The 23,038-nt window shown below is 38.1% G+C and overlaps 1 protein-coding gene across 5 annotated transcripts in view; it reads right to left on the bottom strand.

Moving 5' to 3' along the window:
• The window catches only part of LOC136446753 (putative sodium-coupled neutral amino acid transporter 11), a 43,720-nt gene extending 20,946 nt beyond the window's left edge, over positions 1-22,774 (bottom strand). Inside the window, exons 1-3 of one of the 5 annotated variants that reach the window (XM_066445294.1) lie at positions 22,539-22,774; positions 20,861-20,964; positions 6,968-7,105 (exon numbers count right to left, since the gene is read on the bottom strand). In XM_066445294.1, the coding sequence (XP_066301391.1) occupies positions 6,968-7,024 (57 nt within the window). In that variant the 5' untranslated portion in view covers positions 7,025-7,105; positions 20,861-20,964; positions 22,539-22,774. Of the gene's footprint in view, positions 1-6,967; positions 7,106-7,207; positions 7,410-20,860; positions 21,237-22,538 lie in introns of those variants that run through there. The other 4 variants (XM_066445295.1, XM_066445298.1, XM_066445297.1 and 1 more) reach the window with 4 other exon arrangements.
• Between the last annotated feature and the right edge of the window lie 264 nt (positions 22,775-23,038).

Raw genomic sequence — 23,038 nt, 5'->3', positions numbered from 1 at the left:
TTTCCAAAATGCATTATAATAACATGTTGTTGTTGATGGAGTACAGAAAAAGGCAACAATGTACGACTGGCTATATTGATTGCAGCCCTGAGGCTGAGTTGTGAGATAGATGTAGTAGTTGAGCCCACTGTTCTGTAATGACGCAGGGCACTTTTTCAGGAAGTTCCAAACTTTCTACCATACTCCATGTGGTGCAATTTAGCTACTGTTGATGGGAATTAAACCTGACAGGAACCTAGAGGGATGAGCAAATTCTGGGGTAGATCAATATCACATGGCTGGAAGTGTGTGCTATGACTGTATTAACCTCGTCTGGTTGCAGGAAAGCCAAGCACCAACCATCTCCCATCAGGTAATGCACACTGGCAGGATGACAAGGTGATGGATAACTTGTACTGGGGATTTCCAGGGTTCAACTCCCCAAGGCTTGGTAAAGAAAACTTGATCTAGCAACATACTGGTTCCGCAGAATGTTTCGAAATGCCAGGTGCTTTGGGTCTTCCTTGGTGCACAGTTGCCAAATTATTAAGGGCATTTGGGCACTTAGAGACCTTCTTTTCAATTAAACTGAGAGAGTGCTGGGCTGTCGGGTGTAGGTGCCTGAAGGTTTGAATTGGACAATTAGTGTGCCACAATAGCTAGCAAACTTGCCTGGGGACTGGAAAAAAGTTTTAATGTTACATTTGTGCTTACATAGATTTTTCTGCAACACGTACATGTTAGACTAGAGTCTATTGATGCTACTCCATGCAGGAACAGAATAATCTTTGTCTCTTTTTTACACAAACAAGAGATTTATTCCACCAACGTTTCTCATAGATTAACACGCTGTAAGGATCAGGAGTCACGTTTGGGATCGCATCCTTAAGAAATAGATGATAGTAATATAAGGACAGCATACACTTTGAGGCTTTCAATTGACACCACTCTTGACATTACACTGCAAGGATTAGAAATTCTCATTTCTTCATCCAGGCATTACTATGGCACTGGGGTCAACAGCGGTAAAAGAAATGCTTACCTCAGACCAAAGAAATGATGTTTCTGTCTGTAGGTCAAAGTCAATTTTAAACGTTGTACATGTAACACATATAGATTCTGGAATAAAGGCATACTTTTGAAACCACCAGGCATAGACAATTGCATAAAAAAGTAACAAATGCACAGATTTATTTCTGTGTAAGACCCAACCAGTTCTCTTAGCCATTTTCAGCATTGAAATATGGGAAACAAAATGGATCAAATGATAGTCATTGGAGAGAATTGATAGCTATGAAAGCTGTGTCGTCATTTTTAACATCACAATTTACCACAAGAACGTCTTTTTCTACTTCCTGCACCATGCATGCAGTACCATTCATACAAGCTCTAACTACGACAAATGGACACAGGCAAGGCCCAGACAATTTCATTACCGCCAAATTTCAGTATCGCCTGCCTCCGCTGATCTCTTACTTTGTTGGCTTCTGATGTGATTGTCTAAAGTGGGTGTCTTGTACATTTAGATGGCAACCATTACATTCTGACATAAAGTACTTGCATTAGAGCGACCAGACATGCCCTACAAAATTACTACTGCTGAACTCACTCAGAGCTGGTTTAGAGATGGAATTGGAGAGCCAATTACACAATATACATCATTGAAGCTACCCTGGTATTACTTCTAGTAGCAACATTTTAGGCAGCTCTGAATAAAAGGATAAGATCAAAATAGCAATGTCAAAGAGCTTTCTGATGGCTTTTCTGTGAAGAATATTCAGGCCTATTGACTTGTCTGCCACATGTGATCTATGCAGTGCAAACTTTTTGCTTTTAGTACATTGACATCTTAGAGGTTGAAATGGAAAAGGTTGCATATAGTCAGACCCCCAAAGACATTCATGTAACAACAGCAAGATAATGCACACTGCCACCACCAAACTCAACATTCGAAACACCTTAGACAATTCTCCCTACAGTTCCTACAGGTATATGCACCAAAGCAATTTCCTTTGTGAGAATAATGCAGTGTTTTCTGTGTGTGAGTTGACCCAAGTTAGCCTGGGAGACGACAGGGAGCCTTCTGTGACCTTATCTGTGACTAGAATAGCACAGAATGGATATGGAGCCTGTACATTGGATACAAGATTAAATAGTGAATGTTTTTCAGAGAAATTGTGTTTTATACCTGGCAGAGTCCCAAGTAACATCAAGGGAATTACATGCCATTGGATCTAATGTTATCCTTAAGAACATTTAACACAAAACAAATTAAAATAACTGATTATCAACACTTCTGTATGAATGTTATCTGTGTAAATTAACTATCATTCCAACATTTGTAATTTATTGCCTTTTGATTCCAGTTAAAGTTGTTACAAATATTCTTCTGAGGCCAGACAAGGCTACAATTATTACATCCATCAATTCTATTTTGTATTCAAGTTACATATCAGTCTTCTAGTCCTACGCAGTCCCACCCAAAGCCTAAAAATTGAAAGTTTCATGCAATTTCAATTTCAGCAACAAGAGCTGATTGGAACATTTTTCTGTTACGTTATCTGAATCATCATCACCTGTATATGAGCATCAGCATATCAACCTCACCCTTGAACACGTTCAACAGCTCTTCAAACAGATAATTTCTACACACTACATGTAGTTTATACAGAAGCACATCTACCCAGAAGTACGTCATTGGTCTGGAAAACCAGACATGACGTCCACTTTTGACGTAAATACCTCGACCCGTTGTATTGTGAAGTCCCTGATAAAATCATACAGGCAAAAAAGGCATGACGGAAGTAGCACAGTTGCACTTCTAGATATTGCATACATTGATTGTGAAAACTCTTTTATCAGGTTTGTAATGAATCATTGAGCTGATGCAATTACTTGAAAATTACAGATTCTTCTGTCAATAAAATCAGCCTGTACTTTATATCATGTTCTGAGTAATTTCCTTGTGGCTACGGACGCAGCATGACCTCCAGTTACCACATGAAAAGGCAGTTAAACTTTTCGGTAGCCATTTTTTGTGGGATAGACATATCCAGATCTTTAAAAAATGGTTTCCCACAGCTACAGATGGAGCTAGAACTGTTCTTTCCAAGAAAACTGACCAGAATTAAAATCAGCAAGATTCAACAGCCCTCAATTCTGCACATTTTGCACCTGCAAACGAATACTTGTAGAGTTAGGGCATGACACTAGAGAATGATGACAAGTCCCAAAGCTTAAAATATGTACTAGGCATGCAGGTATGATGTTGGCAAAGTAATTATAGTACGCAACAGGGTGATACTGCGAGGAAAGCAGATTTCCCTTGTGGTTAGATTAGAATGTAGAAGCTCAAGCAAAATGTCAAGCATATAGGAGAGGGCAAAAGAATGTTCTGAGTCACTTTAACAAACTGTTGGTATATATATGTTTTAGCTATATGTCCCACAGCCCATTTGTAAATCAATATTTTGCAATTAAGACATAGTCATGTCCATAAGCTCTGACTTTTCAATATGCCTCATGGCCCATTATCAGAATACAGAATGTCAACAACTTGGGGGCAAAATTCCGATTCAACTTTCCCTATAGGCTATAGAAATTGAACTTGATCTATGGCATTGCTTCCAGACTCTGCTGTACCTCCCTGGAATCATCAGACCCTGGCTAGATCAGAGCTGATTGAATCAGGACGCAAATTCCAACATCAAACAAACACGCCTCCAAACCGTCTGGAGGGATTTGGGCTGCTCGATTGACAAATCCATATTCAGGAACTGCATTATTTGGGCTTAATCAGGTAAAGTAGTCCCTGTGATGGATTGCAGCGCTGCTAACAGTTCATTGGACAGGCTGGATGAGGGTCGCTTGGTTCATACAGCAGGAAATGAAAGAGACAATTTGCGGGCCTTTTATGTGCAGATGTTCATGCGAATTTCTTTGATTGCAAAATTGTTGTCAGTAATTGCTTCAATAATGTAGAATCGCCTTGTTGAAATTTACCGTGTCTGGTAAAAGTTGACCTCTACACATCAATATTTCTATTTTTCAAATGCAATAAAAAATGGAGACTACTGAGTAAGGCACTAAACAATGTACTAGATGCAACTGGATGAAAGTGATTATGAGATTTTCTTGATATCACACAGTTCAAAAAGTCATGTAGAGATCTGAATATAAGCTGTACTTTAGGAACCCCAAACAATGATACCCTAATTTCATGGTGTACAAGTTTTGCTTTTGGTGGTTGAAAGAAAACAGTTGATTTAATTAAAGATGCCCACTCACTGTACTATTGGATCAAAGGGGGCAGCAGTGGTGGGGATGTACAGCCTGTAATTTACACTGCTCTCGCACCTGTAAAACACTGGAGCCTCGCGACAATGCTTTCAACATCAATAAGTATCAAGCCTTAGAGGGTGTCACGTTGTAGCTGTCTGGGTCATGTCAGGGGCTAAGAAGGCCAGGGGAAGCTGGGGCAGGGGTGTGGCATTACTGTACTGGGTGGACTTAGCCTGGCTTGTACACTGAGGCTCAGGCATACACACTTTGGAGACAATCAGAGTCAAAGTCGGTCAAGAAAAGAAAAACTCATTATTTATCTCATTGACAACTGGGTTTTCTTCCAACTTCAACTTTGCTATCTTTGCAGCAGGCTCTACATAAAGCTTTGCAGTGTAAAAGCATTGGATGCTAGAGAGATTTCTCTGTATTTCAAGTAAGGCTGCACCAAGTAATTTTTATGGATGACGTCCGCGCACGCATTGATTTTGGTCTGTTCCCAGAAAAAAAACAAGAAATTTCGCTTCATCCGCATGGAGGTCGACAAGACAAACTGCCACATCTGAAGCTCCTAGGCCCAAGTCTGTTTTTGAGGTATGAAAAGTTCCGTTTTTAAGTCTGTTTTGGATCAAGTACCATGTACGGAAAAAAAATTATCTTGGAAGGGGGAGTGTAAGATGAATGCATTCATGTATTCTGCATGGATAATGATCATTTATTCATTTCTGGTTATTACACTTGTTGGGGAAATATGTGCTTTTTCTATTTCTATCATTTTTGGTCCATATTTGGCTCTTGAATAATTGCTATTATTCATTTCTAAAGCATAGGTAGAAATGTAGTAATGCATGCGAAGAGTTAGTCAGCAACTAATTTTGCCAGATTCCAGCAACATAAAATTCCAAACTGATAAGATTGGGATGGAGTCATGATTGCTTTTGACTATTAAGGATATCGATTCACCAAACGACTTCAAATATTGATAGCGCTTAGTTACAATGACAGTAACAGCAAAAAATTGAATCTTCAATGCTTTAATGATCAGTATGCAGCCATAGTTATTGATCTTAGTTAAAGTATGACAGATAAGTACTGCATAATGTAAACCATGAGCCATCAGGAGATTACAGAGAAAGCCTAATATGTCAGCAGCATTATCTCATAGATAGCAAGTTGAAGATATTTTCAAACCCATGCAGGAGCATATCTGGAGGTCACGACATTGACGTCATTTGATGTTTCACGATCCTCTTATATCCTTAATGGTAGCGCAGACCTTAAGGCAACAGAAGCTGATACCAGCATGTATGGCATAATCATTATGTATCATCATTCTTGTGATCCAAGTAAGCACAACTGTCAAGAAATAAATCTTATGATCTGAAAAAGACTGCATTTTTTTGGGGATGAATTCTCTGAAGAGGCTTAAATAGTCTCTCATCAAAATTCTAGAATGGCAGAAATATACTTAAAGCCAGGCATATCAGGACTAAAAGTGAAATATTTATCATGGTATAGTATAAGATGCTTTGCTTTCCGATATTGCACAGTGAAAATACATGAGACTTTTTTTTCGCATAATTCATAGTTTCCTTAAAGATAATAAGTTGAGATGTAAAACTATTTCAAGCTGATATTGTAAAACAAATACAGCAAAGGCATTACCTATGAAAATAGTCGTAACAATTCTTTCTACACAATGAACTTATCCTAACCAAGTCTTTAAAGTTAATCTTTCTGTGATTTAATTTATCATTCAAATTGTGTGAGAAAGGGCTAATCCTTAACCAAATTGGTGGAATTTTCCACCGCATTAAAGGCCAACGAAATAAATAATTCAGCACTCTGGCTGCCACCACAGCATACAGCTGCCATTAGAACTATTGACTGATGGAAAAATCATCATATTTCGTGGCTAACACGAAAAGCCATCTTTGAAGTACAGCCAATAAAAGCACTTGGTTCAAATGACGGCAACTTATAGCTTCTGAATAGCCAGTAATTTGAGTGATCTGCCTTTTGCTTTAGATATCAAGTTTGGTTAGATGAGAGACTTATCAGTAAAGGCAGAGACATTTGATTTCATGTTGGGGTGCTTTGCTCCATATGTTTTCAAGCATGCAAGATTATGGAGCTTTGTCCAGTGGTATTTTCTGCTTGGGCGCTATCAGCTATGCAATCAGTACCTGCTTTTAAACGTGATGCATTTTGAGGAATATTATTGAATATTACTGGACATGAAAAAATTCACCACACTTATTATGTCTTGCAGAAAAGCGTACAATATACAAACTAAGGCAATTCGGAATCCATGCTCCAGTATGCCCATTGGTAAAGTCCTCCTGATAAACAAACTTCATCTGAATTGAATCCCGCTTTCCAAGGTAATATTATAGAAGTAAAAATTGGACAATTCTAGCTGTGTTTCTTTTGGGGGGAAAACAGAGTTACAGATTACAAGTAGCATTTAATAACTTTGAATACAAACGATAAATAATATTTTGTGTGTTTTGATTTAGAATTGAATTCAATACACTGTAGATGATGTTTTTTGGCATTTGTGATAAGAAACTGCAAAACAATATCAATCGTGAAATTCCTTATTTTATTCAAAAGCAACATCCCTTTTAGTTAGCTTGATGAATGATACATTTATACCAAATATTTTTTTCAACATCCAATTCAAAATGAATGAATGCCAGCCTACCTGAGACTTTTCTATGATGTATTTCTTCTCCTCCATCTCGGTTGCTTCCGAATCCATGATTGCTTCCCGTCACTGCCACACTTGGGTACCGGCAAGAAAGAGAATCTCCGAGCTTCTGATCCTGTTTCTGTAGTACGTCTACATAAAGAAAAGAAAACGTTACAACAGTTAAGCCTTGTGTGCAAGGTTTTAGTACAAATCTATGTCAGCAAAAAGAGGATGATTAACTGAGTGCTGCACCTGTTATGCAGCCATGAGTTTGGGAGACTCCTACGCTGAACGCTCATGAATTGCAAACCCAACAGACTGTTCCATCTATGCATAACGGGGAGCCAAGCTAACTTCAAATGCCCGTGTTGACCCTGTTCTTTTCCGACTCATTTCGTGGCTTGTTATTTGGAGCTTTCCCCAGTGATGTGACATTTTCATGCGAGGAACGCTGCGTGGCACTGACGTCAAAGAGGTTTCAAGCGGAGGGAAACTGGCATGAAAATGTGCGCCTGGAACAGAAATGACACACGGGACGGTTTGGAATGGCCCAATGGGAGGCAATTCAACAAGCAACAAGCTGAGAATGGTTTCATTAGGGGTGCGAGAGTATGGTAGAGTGCTGGGGGAGGTTCAGATTGGGATACATCATTTGAAAGCTCTAAGTAATATGTTTGTTGCAAAATGGTAAACACTCAGCATACATAAATCTCTCAGTGGGGAGTGGAGCTCTGTAGCAGAAGAATTACTGTAAACAGCAGTCAGCAAATTGTTATCCAAGAAGTGGATGATGACAAGATCTCTGAAACGTTTCGAATAGATTTTAACGTCAGAGATTCTTTTAGAATTTGGTGATTTGTACCATTATCAATACCGTTATGACAAGACATCAATTAAATGATTATTCTTTTGCCTTCTTAGGATTTTAAAAATGCAAGATATTGGGGAGGCAAAAAGGCAAAGTTATAAAGAAATTGTACTACTCTGGATTTTACCAATTCGAAGGTACTGTTATAATACGTGCCATGTAAGATGATTTCTTAAATCTTACCAAACTCAGTGACAGGGAGGGCAGACAAAATCAAAACAAAAATTCAACTTAATACGAATATGCTAATGCCTAAAGAATATAAAACCGTTGTGTTCTTGAACATATTTCACAGCACATCTACACAAGCAACTAACATATTCTCCAACCAATGGAAAACTATCAAATTCTTAGATGTGCCAAATGTACTACAGTAACTATGATGATCTACTCTCCAAGCAGAGGTTTGGCGCTGGCTAGTTTTTGACATCTTTTTAGCCGTTTTTATTTGGCATTGTACCTTGTCAGGTTTCCTTTTTGTCAGTTTGGCTAGCTTTCATGATTGCAAAAGACGTTGAAAACAAGCCAGAGGCAAACCCCTGCATGGAGAATACTTATGATCAGGCAATTACTATGGAAAAATTGAACTCCCAGGTTTTCCTCCACGTACATATGACTTATGATCAAATGTCACCATCCAGCGATATTCAGCATCTTACTCGTCAAGATAACCCCAGAAGACGATGTAATATGTCATCAGAACCTTTAGGAAAAATGCTATATCATCACGTATTCCGCACGACGGATGATTCCAACAGCTGCACCCTTTGAAACTAAGTCTCAGGAGTCGTTCACACAGGCATAATACTGACACATCGCCTTTGCAGGACGAAGTCTCTCACTTATGAGTTACACAAACAGACAGAGTCATTTTTCTTGCATCAGAAGATTGCCGCCTACTGGAGGAATAATCAAGTCCTTGATGTTTGATAGATGATACCTTCATAGCTACGCCTGAGATGGAGGCTCGCTACTGTAGCATCAGTGATAATAAAGTCAGCGATTCATCTGTCATCTAATATGCCTTTATCGGAAGCCGGTGTTGGCCTGAATGTCACTGGAGCTAACCTGGTGTGTTAAAGCTACGCTGTACCATAAAACTTACATTAGTAGTTGTAAAGATGTTATTTCCAGGGCAGTGCTACATTATGATATCATGATGTTTGTTCTCGACAAATTTGTAGGAAATTTCAGACAGTTTTCCATGCTATTTTCTGTATTGTACATAAAGTATTTTCATGATCACTCTATGTGTACATACCGTAGAGTAAGTTGTAATGTAAATTTATTCCTTCCCCTTGGGAAGAATTTGAATGACAAAAAAACATAATCTCCCTGCTGTTACCTAATGAGAGATGAAATTTTCACAAATTAGCAGAAATCCTGTGCTGGATTTAGAGATGATTCTGTGCCCTGAAAATCTGCTGATTGTGTACAATATGCCTGCTGCAGGGATGCTGATGATAGATAAGGGCTGAAGGAATAGCGGAATTAAGGGTCCAATTAAATCCTAATAACTGTAATTAGGATACACATGTGTCATGCCTATCTCAAAGGCCATAATATTGTGGCGATATTTATGAAAAAGATATACAAATAAATGGAGACATCAATTATTTCCTTCTTTTTTCCTTATTATCAAACATACATTTTTTTACAATGCACATTGAAATGCAAAATTACAAAGTTAATAGAATATAGGATGCAAATCACAATTTAGGAAATAATTTATGTTGTTTATACCTCTTAATTCACAAGGGCTAGAATCCTAAATTTTTTTCTACCCATATACATTGTATGTATAGTACAGTTTTAAAGTAACATCAGTTAGTTTTGATGCCCAAATGAATAATTGAAGAGGAACAGAGGTAGAGTCCATTCCGAGTCACCGCGAGGGTTTTATAATAATATTTGTAATCATTTTGAAAAATTTCTTATAAAAGAATATCTGACTGACAATAGTTCTAAATTTTTCTAAAAGATCATATACAAAAATATGAATTTATTTGAATTTGATTAGATAATTTAGAAATATTTTGAAAGTAACTGCACAAAAACCTCTTTATTTGTAATAATTTCTAAACATCTATGTGATTATTTAACTTTTAGAAATATTAACAGAAAATGGTAGAAAATGGTTAACAATGGTAGAATGGTGATTGCCCCCATAAAAGTAGGTGCTAATCTGGCCCTTCTGTCTGCCTTTGTACATCTTTAGACTTCACTGCAGGACACTGTTGCGTCCTTTGTGGAAAGCATTCTTCCCTAAACTTCGTAAGGATGTGTGAATTACTTTCTTCCCAGCCCTCTGACCTATTTATAGAGATGTTACAAATAATGGTAGAAAATGGTAAGAAATTGTAAATAATTGTAAATAATGGTAGAATGCTGTTACCATTATTTAGAAACCATTGTAAATATCATATTCTACATCATGAATATTTCTTAAGTTGTAGAAAACTTAAGAAATATTTATAAAGTTGAAATCACATTCAAAATATTTCAAAAGTATCAAATCTCTTACACAAATAATAACAATAACTTGAAAATAGTTCTAAATTATGACAATAACAACCCTCGCGGTGACTTGGAATGGACTCTAATCCCTATGTTTAAGAACCATGAACAAAAGTCAGACATTCCCAAAAATCTAAACCCGTCTTTACTGCAACGTTAAATCCGAAACTTGTTTATCTTCACAAATCCTGGAATGAAAGAAGAGAGTTGACATGTTTTTCCTTGACTTAGATAAGGTGTACTCAATGGCTCCAAGCATATCTAACAAATGGGTATTGATATGTCAGTATATAATATGTTTTGACAGAACAAATGCGGGTAAAGTACTAACAGGGGGTATAAAGTACCATACTTCCTGCGGTGCAGAGATGGAAATGAGATTGTGCTGGAAAACGTTCTTGCCAATTGCCAGTCGCATACAAAACAACAGTAGCATTATCGAGGGAGGCTTAAGTATATGTCAATACAAATGTTTCACAGTCAACCATCAAGGTACAATTTCCTTTGCTTGTCATCCGCTGTCAGAATGCATACCATCATCTCAAGTGTACCACAGCAGCTGATCATGTTTATTCAAAATACTCCCAAGCCTCCTAATTTTTCTCTCTAATAGAACTAAAGGTTACAACAGTTACTATACAAGCGAATTGGATGGAATATTCCATGACTGTTGAATAGGAAGCTGTAGTCAAGATGATAATATCAAAAGCTTTCCGTTGAGTGTGGGAGTGCATCAATCAACTCTCCTGTTTTCTCTGGCTGCCAAGAAAGAAATGAACTTGCAGATTAGGTCCAATACTGAATGCCATTCATTGTTATTCTTCTCAAGACTACGCCTACCTTTTACAGTGGTGATGCAATAGTGCAAGAACAGTAGGCTGGTAAAAGTTTGGAGTGAATAAAGCAGTGAGCAACTCGAGACCTTTTATGAATGGGTGAATGAGTCTCTAGTTCTACCACTTACGCAAATGGTTATTCCATAAACCACTCAAACTTGAGGCTACGGAAAATGCTTTTGAGTCCACACTGCTCCAGTGAATTTGTACAAGTAATGGAATATCGGAGAAATGGAATTCTTTCCTTGAGGTCATACTTGTGATGAATTGAACAATCACAGTTTGGGGCTCAGGGTGGCACATAGTTCTTTGTTATCTTTGTTAGTTGTTCAGCATACCTTAAGCACCAATGACAGGGCCAGTAGGTAACATTATGGTCTTAGGTAGCATTGAAAGGCTACTAAAGGAAATATAGCACCATGGACAGGACCAACATGTATGGTATAAGGTAGCATTGGAAGGCTACTGTAGGAAATATAGCACTTTGGACAGGGCCAGTGTGTAGGTATAAGGTAGCATTGAAAGGCTACTGAAGGAAATGTAGCACCAAGGACAGGGCCAGTGTGTAGGTATAAGGTAACATTGGAAGGCTACTGAAGGAAATGTAGCACCAAGGACAGGGCCAGTGTGTAGGTATAAGGCAACATTGGAAGGCTACTGAAGGAAATGTAGCACCAAGGACAGGGCCAGTGTGTAGGTATAAGGTAGCATTGGAACGCTACTGAAGGAAATGTAGCACCATGAACAGGGCCAGTGTGTAGGTATATAAGGTAACATTGGAAGGCTACTGAAGGAAATGTAGCACCAAGGACAGGGCCAGTGTGTAGGTATAAGGTAGCATTAGAAGGCTACTGAAGGAAATGTAGCACCAAGAACAGGGCCAGTGTGTAGGTATAAGGTAACATTGGAAGGCTACTGAAGGAAATGTAGCACCAAGGACAGGGCCAGTGTGTAGGTATAAGGCAACATTGGAAGGCTACTGAGGGCACTGTAGCACCATGGACAGGACCAATATTTATAGTATACGGTAGCATTAGATAGTTGCTGGAGAAAATGTAGCCCTATTAACAGAATTAATAAGCTATAGAACTACCTTCATTTCCTTGGTGGTTTTGTTATGATACAATGGGCTTGAGTGATAAGTATTTAGTACATGTACGCACAAATTGAGCATCCAGAAATCAGTAATGCCATGAACCTATAATTGTGAAAAAGAGGTAAAGTATTCATCCTCAATTGAAGTGAAGCATGAGACTAACCTAAACAAAAATCCTCTTTCCTTCCTTTAACTTTCATAAGTCGTGTTTTCAAATTCTGTATTGTAGATGATATGGAAACCAGCGTATGGAACACTGCAGACAGCACACAATATCCCACTGTCAAGGTTACTGTGACCTGAATGTATGACTCCTTCCTCCTGGGATCACCCCTTGCTCAACCTGTGACCTCCGATGACAAGAACCACGGCTGCAGAGAGATTGCAACAGTGTAATTGATCTGTCTGTGCCCAACTTTGCTCCCCCAAGCTGAGAAATACATACATCAAAGCGAGGAGGACTTTTGGGAATGATAGTATCTCCAGCTTTTGAAATGGATGGGGAAAAATTTGTTGAATGTATCAAATAATGTTGTCATACTGGGATTACACGCTGTTTCCGTCTTGATGCTTCTATAATGCGTGTTTGCGTCACCGTGCAAAATGGTGCATCTCCGCAGGTACAATATACCCGGGACGACAAATTGCGTGCAGTGCGGACGATATTGACGTGGCTTTACGGATATTATGACAGATTGAGTGCGGAAGGCTACAGATCAGTGCTCGCTGCAGGGCACAGTTACAGCCTGTTGTAGTTGTTAGATTTTTCCGAGTGATAGAAACAGTCATTCCAGCACTGCGTTATGTGAAAAATAATGGCCCCAAAGCCATTCATATTTTACAGCGGCCTGCATTAAACATTTTCACTGCCTTGTCGCAGATTTAATCTCTGACTTGCCTTGGAAATTTACAGTGTATTTTGTATGCGACTGTGACCATCATATATCAGGCTTGAGAAGATTAAAGCTTTGGTCTGTGGGACTCAAGACATATGAAAGGCAACAGGAAATGTTCCCCATGAAAATGGTGGTTTTATTTGACCTTTAAGATATTTCCTCTTAAAAGGGAAGCATTGTTGTCCAATGGTAGACTTCAAAATCAATGATTGAAGGAGCTACCATAGTCTCACAAACCAGCAGAGATGACTTCCATAGCTTTTTACCTATGGGATATCTGATGGCAAATATTCAGTGTGCATCTGAAAAAAAAGCCATTGCATACTCAATAGGGGTGAGAATATTTGGAAATGATTTTAACAACTTTACAAGATTGCTTAATGTGTTGAAGGAATCATAAACAAGGCACACTTTACAACACAACTGTGGAGTGTGGAAATAAGATCAGCACTGGAGACATGTTAAAGTAGTGCAGGAGGTTCTGTATTGAATTTCAATACACAACCCCACTGTGTATAATCTTGTATGTGAGACAAGTAAGGAAATTGGACCCCACAGAAAAACGTGTTCAATAAAAGCATCGGAAGGCAAGGAACATGACAGCTTTCAGCACCAAGGACATGAACTTTTTGTGGCGTCATGGGAACAGAAATGATACAAGATGAGTTTAGTTGTCACTAAATCACTGTATGGTAGGACGAAATAAGCTCAGCCTGGTTGTGCTGATTTTGGTACCATTGGGAGCTATTGTTAGTAATTATCATAAACATAGCATGCAAATGAGATTTCAGTAAACTGGATGGATGCCTGAATGTAGCCTCCTTCACAGACCTTCTAGGGCCGGCTGGCATTCATATTTTTGGAGAGTGCTGATTTGCGATTTTCAACAAGGGCCCTGTTCTCTTATGCCGTGGGAGATTGTTTCTTTGCGCCTACAATGTAGGCCTCCAGCATAAGAGAACCTGGCCCATGTTCAAAACCGCAAATCAGCAATCCCCAAAAATGTAAAGCCAGCCACAGCAAGAGGGTCTGCAAAAGAGGCTAGATGGATGGCACTGGCATGCACATAACACATATTTGCCAGTGATATACAGAGAGTATAAAAATTACCTAGTCATGACAGTTGTCAAATATCTGTGTAAAAAAACAAATAAGATACAATGTGACTGTAAGACCAAGCGAATGTAAAGGTGGCTTGATGTATAACATTCAGACACTATTCATCACTAGAAAAAATAATCTCACTGCTTGCAGTTTTGCATATAAGTTATAACAAAAACAAAACTGACTTTAAAGAATGGATTGTAGTTGCAGAAAATACCAAAGGTGAATCTAATTTACAAGGAACATAATGAAAATTTCCAGACAAATTTGAATGCATTTAGATACTCTGTCAGACATTTTCATTCTGAATTACAGTTTACCTGATACAAATGATCAATTTGACTCCATGACATGATAGAGTTTCTTGTAAGACTACGATATAGTGATCTTATATGTTACTTTCAGGATCAAACTGATTTGCTCAATTCTAATAAAGTCTAATTTACATCTTTGTGTTTCTGAAAACATTGAGTCAGAAAATGAATTGAATGGTACAAAAAATAATCACAGTCTCAATCATAAAAAAAAGTATATCAAAACACCATTTACCGCTGCATATGTGAAGAAATATGAAATATGATTTTGAGTCATTGCAAATTGCTTCCCACAAGAATTTGCAAGTTGCAGCTACGGAACGACACATTGCAGCATGAATCACAGCGGTGGTGCGATCCAATCTTCAGCAAAATGAGCAATTTGTCTGAACGCGATGCATATCAACGACTGAACCGCTGACGAGTGTACGCCAGGCACGTCCCAAAAATCAACCATAAGATGTAATCACTCACTGACATGTACCATCCCCCACACACCATTAACTTTATTTGTTCAGTCTACAGGTTGCTGTCCTCATTACTGACAACGCCAGGGTTGTCCCCTGTGCATGGCTGCTAATGGATGGATGGGTGGATTTTAAGGCCTGCGTTTGGGTAAGTTTGGAGAGCCTTTTGCTTGATATGTAGAATCATGGTGTATTTCTTCATTAATTTTCTATATATCTGGCAATATATAAAATCAGAAATATTTTCAATACCTGCACCAGTTTCAAATTATTCACACTATACAAAGTTAATCTTCACCCCAATTTGTTTTTTCCTTTTCAGAGAATCTGATGTTTTTTCTGGCTTTGTTAGAGTGTACAGTGCCAATTGAAAGAAAGCTAATGTTTACACATGATTTCAAGTATTGTAAGTACTGAGTTAACAAAATTCACACTGATATACCCAGCTCCTAGTACAGATTAGGTGCAGGTTACTTTAATTTCATAAATACCTGCACAGCTCTAATTTTACCTGCACTAACCGGCATATGCAGGTGGTATTTCAAGCTTTGACAGTGTTCTTTCCCTCCCACCAGGTACGAAACCTTTGGGAAGCTACATGTAATAGATCAGTGATTGCGATCTATTTCTTCATTTTGGAAACATTAATAATTCTTTAAACTATAACGAATTGTTTTTCAGTACATCCTGACACTCTGAAAAATCAATATTTCAACCCTTCCAGGGTCTTAATATTCACTTGCCCCATTTTTCTTCCCATGCAACCTTTCAACAGTTTTCATATTGGATACATAACTGCAGCGTCCTGACCTGTGACCTACAGTATCTTACCTCTATAAATGCCCTTTACTGTTGTGGACCACTATGGGGCCATGCAGGTTACTCAGAGTCGGGCCATTTGGAACCAGGCTTCATATCGGCTCATGGCACTTAAGGAGACGACATCAGTTCTGTTGCCTGGGCACTTAAGATTGAAAATAAACTTTCAGATAGAAGAGAACACTGGGCTGCCACATGCAAAATTGTGCATGTATGTTAAATCTATGTGTGGGGGGGGGATAAAGACATTCTGAATACAGAAATGGTAAAAAAAAGTAACTTCATGTTTTCAGGATTATTAAAGCTTATATGTATGTACATCAATGTCATAGAAATCATATTTCAAAACTTTTGCAAAAAAATTCTGACATAACTCATTCATGTGAAACCCTCTGTCTACACATACTACAGACTACGTACTCAGAAAGCTTACACATAAGTGCTGGGACTTAATTTCACAATGCACAGTTTCACACCAGAAGATTAACAAGATATCTGTTTATCTATTCATTTGTTCGACTGAAACATCCATACATGTACATGAGACAGCAATGGTTGCCAAACTAGCATGTTGCTATTGTCAAGACCTACATGTAAGAAAAACCTGTCTGCGAAGTAACCATTTGTTATCACTGAATGTTCTGGCCCATTGTGGCAGACATTTTGCATCATCACTACACATAGACCATGCCGTTTGTATTCCCTACAAGACTAACACCTCCATATGTGGGAGGAGACTGTAAGTGCTAATGTCACCTGACAAATGGCGGTAGGCACAAGGCCCTATGGTGCATCCAAGCTTTTCTGTGTGTGGGTGGAATGGAAGATGTAATTATGGTCGTCCATAAAGATTTTAACATCAACTTTCCTCCCATCAAACTTTATATGATGTAACTATGTGGAACTTTTTTGAAATTATTTTTGGCGTATGTGGAACTTGTTTGTAGCTCTTGAACAATGACAGAATTAGACCAGTTTCGACTTTATTAGTCTTAAAATCAAGAATGGAAGTCTTGGCAGTTCAGCCAGATGTTTTGCAGTAAAATGACAATCGTAGTTAGACTTCAATAATGCCAAAGATATGTAAATCTAGCATGAACGTTCATCTGAGATGTAAATCTACATGTACTTGATTACAGAATTCTTTTCTTAATTTCAATATGATTATTACAATATTGACAAAGAAAATAAAATGAATAGATTCACCCAGCAGGCAGATTTTGAATTGAACACTTAGAAATGAATAATATTCAGTGCTGATAAAGTTACATGATCAATTGCACATCTCAGCCGGGATGATTGAAAAAAGTACTGTTGTCAGCAATACCATACATCATGATCAAATCTAGTCACAGCCGCCCAGTTCTGCAAAGTCAACCTCTACAAGATGACATCATAACCGATAGACGTCATAACAGAAATCTAGTCAAGAAGCAATCATGGATTTATGTGCATATATTGATTTTGTGATAATGTAAAGGGGGAAAATGAAATCGATACATTTCAAGACATTGGATTTCACAGAATTAAACAACTAAGCCAAAGAATTATGTAAAAGTTATGGTTAGTCTAGTGAAACACTTGTCACTTGTCAAGCCTGAGCGACTTAGAAGACCTTTAAATTGTTTTATTGATCCTGTACGCTTTCACTATTCATTCATGTGCATTCCAATTTTGATATAATGGAGTTATGATAATCATATTCTGTCCTGGTTTTAGCTGTCAATTTCAGGCCAAATTATTGCCCCATCAGACTTGAGCAGGGTGGCCTATAAAAGATGACAGAGCCGGGTACTTGAATAAGCAGCAATTCACTATCATTATATATAGCGGTTTCTCTTCAGAACTAATTTGCTGATTGTTCCTTTAATGACCTGATAGAGTGAACAAAATTTGTTTGCCGCACAGCAAAAATGTGATTATTTTGTTTCGTGTCTTTTGTTACCATTCTGTTTTGACCAAAGGTTTTTCCATCCAAAATGCTTTTTTTTCAATCCAATCTTTCCAAAATACCCAAAACTGTTTATTCTTCTGATACTTCACAGACTATTAAACAAAGTTGTTCATAGCATGTGGACATGTTAATGTAAACACAGCGCTTTGTGTTGACGATCTAGCATAATCTTATTTCACAGAAAGACATTTTCCATCTGAAATACTTTTTGACTCCCTTCTTTCCCAAATACTGATGCACACATCCCCCACCCTTTCCTGCCCCTGAAATGGCAAATTGCTATTTCAATGTAACTTACATCTTATTTCACAGATTGAAATACATTTTTCATCTGAAATATTTTCTGACTCCCATCTTTCCCAAATACCGATGCACACATCCAAAACCCTTCCCTTCCCTAAATTGGCAAATTGTCATGTCAATGCGTGTCAGTTACGTCTTATTTCACAAAAAGACATTTTCCATCTGAAATATTTTCTTTTCCCAAATACCGATGCAGGCATCTCCCACCCTTTCCTGCCCCTGAATCGGCAAATTGTCACGTCGCTGCATGATTAGACGGCCGGGTCAGGAGCAGCCGTAACCCTGATCCCATTTAATATGTCCGCAATCCTCCGGGACTCAAGGCTCTATTAGATTTAACGCACGCTTCGCCGGGCTCGATCCATCCTGCGTAATTGGCGGCTTTTGTGCGACAAAGCTGGGAAGATAAACACGCCGCTGTGCAGAATGGAGACGAACCATCTTTATTGCGGAGATTGTCTGCTGATACTCATGTCCAATCTCGAGTTGAGTGGATAGATAGGGAGAATAATGATGATGGACAAGAGAGCCAAGTGGAAGTCAGTGTATTGTGCAAACTACAACGTTTCAGGCAATTAGAGCATTGAAGTGCTGCTATCAAAGAACACAGTTTGATGTGACTATTATGAGTAAGAAACTACTGACAATGACGGGTAGTTTTATCCAACAAACAGGAAGGATTTCTGAACCGCTATACTCGATTTGATATAATAGCTCTGCCTGCTTTTATGGTACACATAGAGTTAGCAAGCTCAGCTCACTGGCTTTAGGACACATTTCTGAGAACAGGCAGCACTTAAGAGATTGAAATGGACACATTTTTAGAGCAATTCTTGGAAAGGCAAAGTGACAGGAGTATTACAAGAGCCCACAGCCTGATTTCATTACATATACCTCATCAGGGTCTGTCATCTAAAAATGATCAGATATTCCCCCATCAATTTCTTGTGCTGTCTTACTGCTCCTTTTTTTTAATTGGGGACAGCCCAATTACAAACACCTGAATTGCATAATTCTGACAATTCTGGAAATAAAAAAAACTACAATGTTTTCAATCCTTAAGGGGCCAATTAGTTCAGCATGTTAGAATTTTCATTCAAATACAGAGGCAAAGAATTTAAAGTCCCTGCATTTTGTATGGGCGTGATTTTTGTGATTATTAATAATTCAATTCATGAAGAATTTAGAAGAGAAATCATTCACACTACCTTTCCCTTCTGTACTATATCATGATAATAATTAACCTAATCAATAATAATCATCATGAATATTCAGAATGGATAAATCTTAGGTTATGTTTACTCTCAGACTGGCTTTCAGTTAAATATGTCAAAAAAGATGGCATATTCATGTAACCACACCTGCAATTGAATCATAATGGTATCATTTCTTAGTGCAAAGGAAAGTGCCCTTAAAGTAAATATTTGCTTCTAACTATATGCACATTAGTGAAAGTAGTTCGGTAAACATTGACCTATTTGGCCAGCTGATTAAACAATGGGATCACACTATACAAATAAATCTATTGACTCTTACAGTATAATTTGTAATTGCCACTGTTCATATAAAAGCACAGATACATGTGCACAATTTACATCTGGAGTTCTTTCCACAACAAATCTTGCCTGCCATTTAAATCCGAACATTGACTATTATGTTATATCAGATTTCAGTCACAACATATGCATTGTACAAAGGAAAATAACAGTATGATGTACAATGGAGAATACTGGAAGCTATTAAAGCTAATATTGTGTACACTCCAACTTGTTAAAAGTATGAAATACAGTAGATCATGATGATGATAAAGGTAAAAAGGGGAAAGTAGTAGAGAGCAATTAATTTTATTACATGACGAAATGAATCTATGAAAGTCGTTGGGACAGATGAGTAAGGAAAAATCATTTTCTAACACAAGAGCACCCAGTTTGCTGTTTTGATAATTCATTAGGGCATAAATTTTATTTCATTGGGTATTTCAATACTTAACATTTGCTTGGCTTCTGAGCACTGATTAATTCCTGGGAACATGAGGTTTTAAGGCTTTGATTTAAATTTTCATACAACATAGAATTAATGCAGAATCATAAAGTTTACCATTGTCAGCAATCTTAGAAAAAAATCCTTTTTAAAATCATATAAGCTTTGCCATAAACCTGAGGTCTCCCTTTGGCAGTCACAGCAATAGAAAGCTGCTGGCATGGTTCTTGCTATCCAATATTTTCGTGCAGGTCAGCTTTTACGAGAAACTATGTCTTAGGGGAGCCCAGTTTTGCCCTCTTCTCTTCAATTATTGATACCCATTCCCGGCTAAGGCTGCCAGGCTTCCAATGAAATATACATGACTAGCCATGATTACATAGCTTAGTCTAGAGCAGTGCTAAACAGCCTGAGCCATTTCCAAATTGGCAACATTAAACAAGCTGATACCTGTGGCATAAAAAATCTTTGACCCAGATTTCAGTTTCTGAACAAATTGTAATGTTACCAATCTTTGAGCTACATCTTAAACACAGCTAAAAAGGCAACGGGTTTCAAAAGTATCCATTTCAAACCTTGTATCAAAAAGGGTGTAACAGGTGCGGCAAGAATATTGTGTCCGTACTAGAGTCAACAAACAGGTGACACTTACACTATTGTAAAGTGAAACCCTTTCTTGCCAAACGGGCAATTATAAACATAATGCAATTGAGCTACTTGATTCCCGTTCCATAAACAAAATCCTTCTTACCTGTGTAGTCGAAAGTGTCACAACTCCTCTGCTGTGAGTGAAGTCAAGACGATCATCAACGCTTTCTCTGATCATCAACACTTTCTCTGGCACAGCTTTTACCACTGAAACGCAACACAACATCCACACATGTACCAGGGACTAGAAGCCTCCCAATCAAAAAGCTTTCCTATGTAAAAAGGAGCGGCACACTGCTCGTGGGTTGTACCACTATAGCTAGTTCTAAGGGGGTGCCTTATTCCCTTTACACCTGTTGCCATTCGCACCACATCATATCAAAAAGAATGGCTGTGGTGATTTCACTCCAATTCATGAAGTAAATATTGATTTGTTTGAACTAAATTGTATCATATGTAGTGAGTCATTAGCAAAGCAAAGAAAGGTACAGAAGTAAATGCTTCAGTTGGCAGTAATGGATCCATTAAGACGGCGTCACAATTCATGCGAGCGTCGGCCGAATTTGTAGATCGCCCGAAGCTCGCCGAATTTCAAAATCGCCCGAGCGTCGACCGTATTTTCCAATGAAAATCTCGGGTACGTCCGTCGAACACTAAAAACTAAAAATTCCCCATGAGATGGTACTATCTCTTGGACATGGACGAAGTCATAATCGACTAACCTGGTAAAAGGCCAATATTTGGATCAACTTTGATTTTTAAAAATCGCCCGAATCCCGCGTAATCGACAGGACGTCGGCCGTACTTCGGCCGAAAATGCAAATTTGAAGTTCGCCAACACGTCGGCCGAGCTGAATTTCTGATTTGTGACGGGGGCTTTACAACAGCTGTCAGGGATCATGTCAAAAATGTGTTATCTCTTACTAGTGGGGAATGGTTGCTTCCAATGGGTCATAAAAATATAGTATTTCGAAAAAACTTCAGTGGCAACAAGAGAAAGCATAGAAAAAAGTGTGGACCTAACAAAGCTATGCCTTTTCTTTTATAGAAAACTATAGTGTGTAAATCTGGGAAGTACCACCCCCGAACCATGCCAGCAATGCAGTGACCCATACACCTGCCTTGGTTGGCGGAGCTACCGTGACACTAACCTGTAGCTCCGCCCACCTGACAAACAACAGCTCAGGTCCACAGGGCACCAATGATTGGAAGTTAGTCGCCTCTGGACAACAAAGCAGCAGTTGATTGACATTTGCAGTGCATTTTTTCTATATATTGATCTGAAACTGCATTTTCTTTCAACTTTTATAATTGGTCCATATTTTTTGCCAGCATATCTGACCTACATTCAACATGCAAGAGCTCCATTAGAAAAGGCCAAGAAGGTTATTCATAAGCTTTCGACAATTTGGAAATCCCTCTATACCATCAAGGCTCAAATTGTACAAATTTTCTGCTTGAAAAATTGGTAAGATAACAGTTACATTATCAGCAAAAAACAATCTAATTAAGTCTTAAACATATCTGGCTAAGAATAATTAAGAAATGCAAACACCTTCTCGTGTATAACAAACACTGCTACAGTACTGTCTAGTATATAACCTAAAGGGTTTGGCTCAATTGTTTGAAAGGAAGCTAAAAAATTTCAACTGCATCAGATCAAAATGTCCAAAATGATATTGGAAGGTGCAATGTTACTGACCTCCTTGCATTATTAAACATTTGGTCACCTAGAATGTAAGGTAGGCAAACACTAACTGAAGAAGAAAGGAAATACATACATTTTCCACGTCCGTTCCACCCTGCTCCTCATGAGAAATCTGCAGTCTTCTTCACTAGATGGTGTGATGACTCAAAAGCACCTCAATATAGGCTGCCCTGGGCAAAGATTAGGACCCTATCTACATGTAGGTGTGAAGTATGGTTGTTAATATTTCATGTCCACAGTGGGGTGATGCTGAAAGTTCAGCTACTGATTCAAATGATTCTAGAGCTAGATTTGCCTCCCAAGTCATTAAACAACATCACATCTACCGGTACGATTTGTTTGTGTTTCTTGATTACACCTTTAATAGCTTCTTAGATCTACATTTTTACTGACTTTATATTTCAGCCAATATAAAAATAGAGCTTGAATAAATGGTACTGATTTGCAGGTATAGATAAAGAAAATAATGTGTAGGATAAGCAAAAATTCATTCTTACTTTTAAGTTTTAAAAAATAGTGTAATTTACTTTGATTAGAAAGTGAAACAACAATATTAATTGCAAAGTGAAACAG

This window comes from Branchiostoma lanceolatum, chromosome 13 (assembly GCF_035083965.1).
Source record: "Branchiostoma lanceolatum isolate klBraLanc5 chromosome 13, klBraLanc5.hap2, whole genome shotgun sequence".
NCBI classification, from domain to species: domain Eukaryota; kingdom Metazoa; phylum Chordata; class Leptocardii; order Amphioxiformes; family Branchiostomatidae; genus Branchiostoma; species Branchiostoma lanceolatum.
This window is presented reverse-complemented; position numbering and strand designations above follow the sequence as displayed.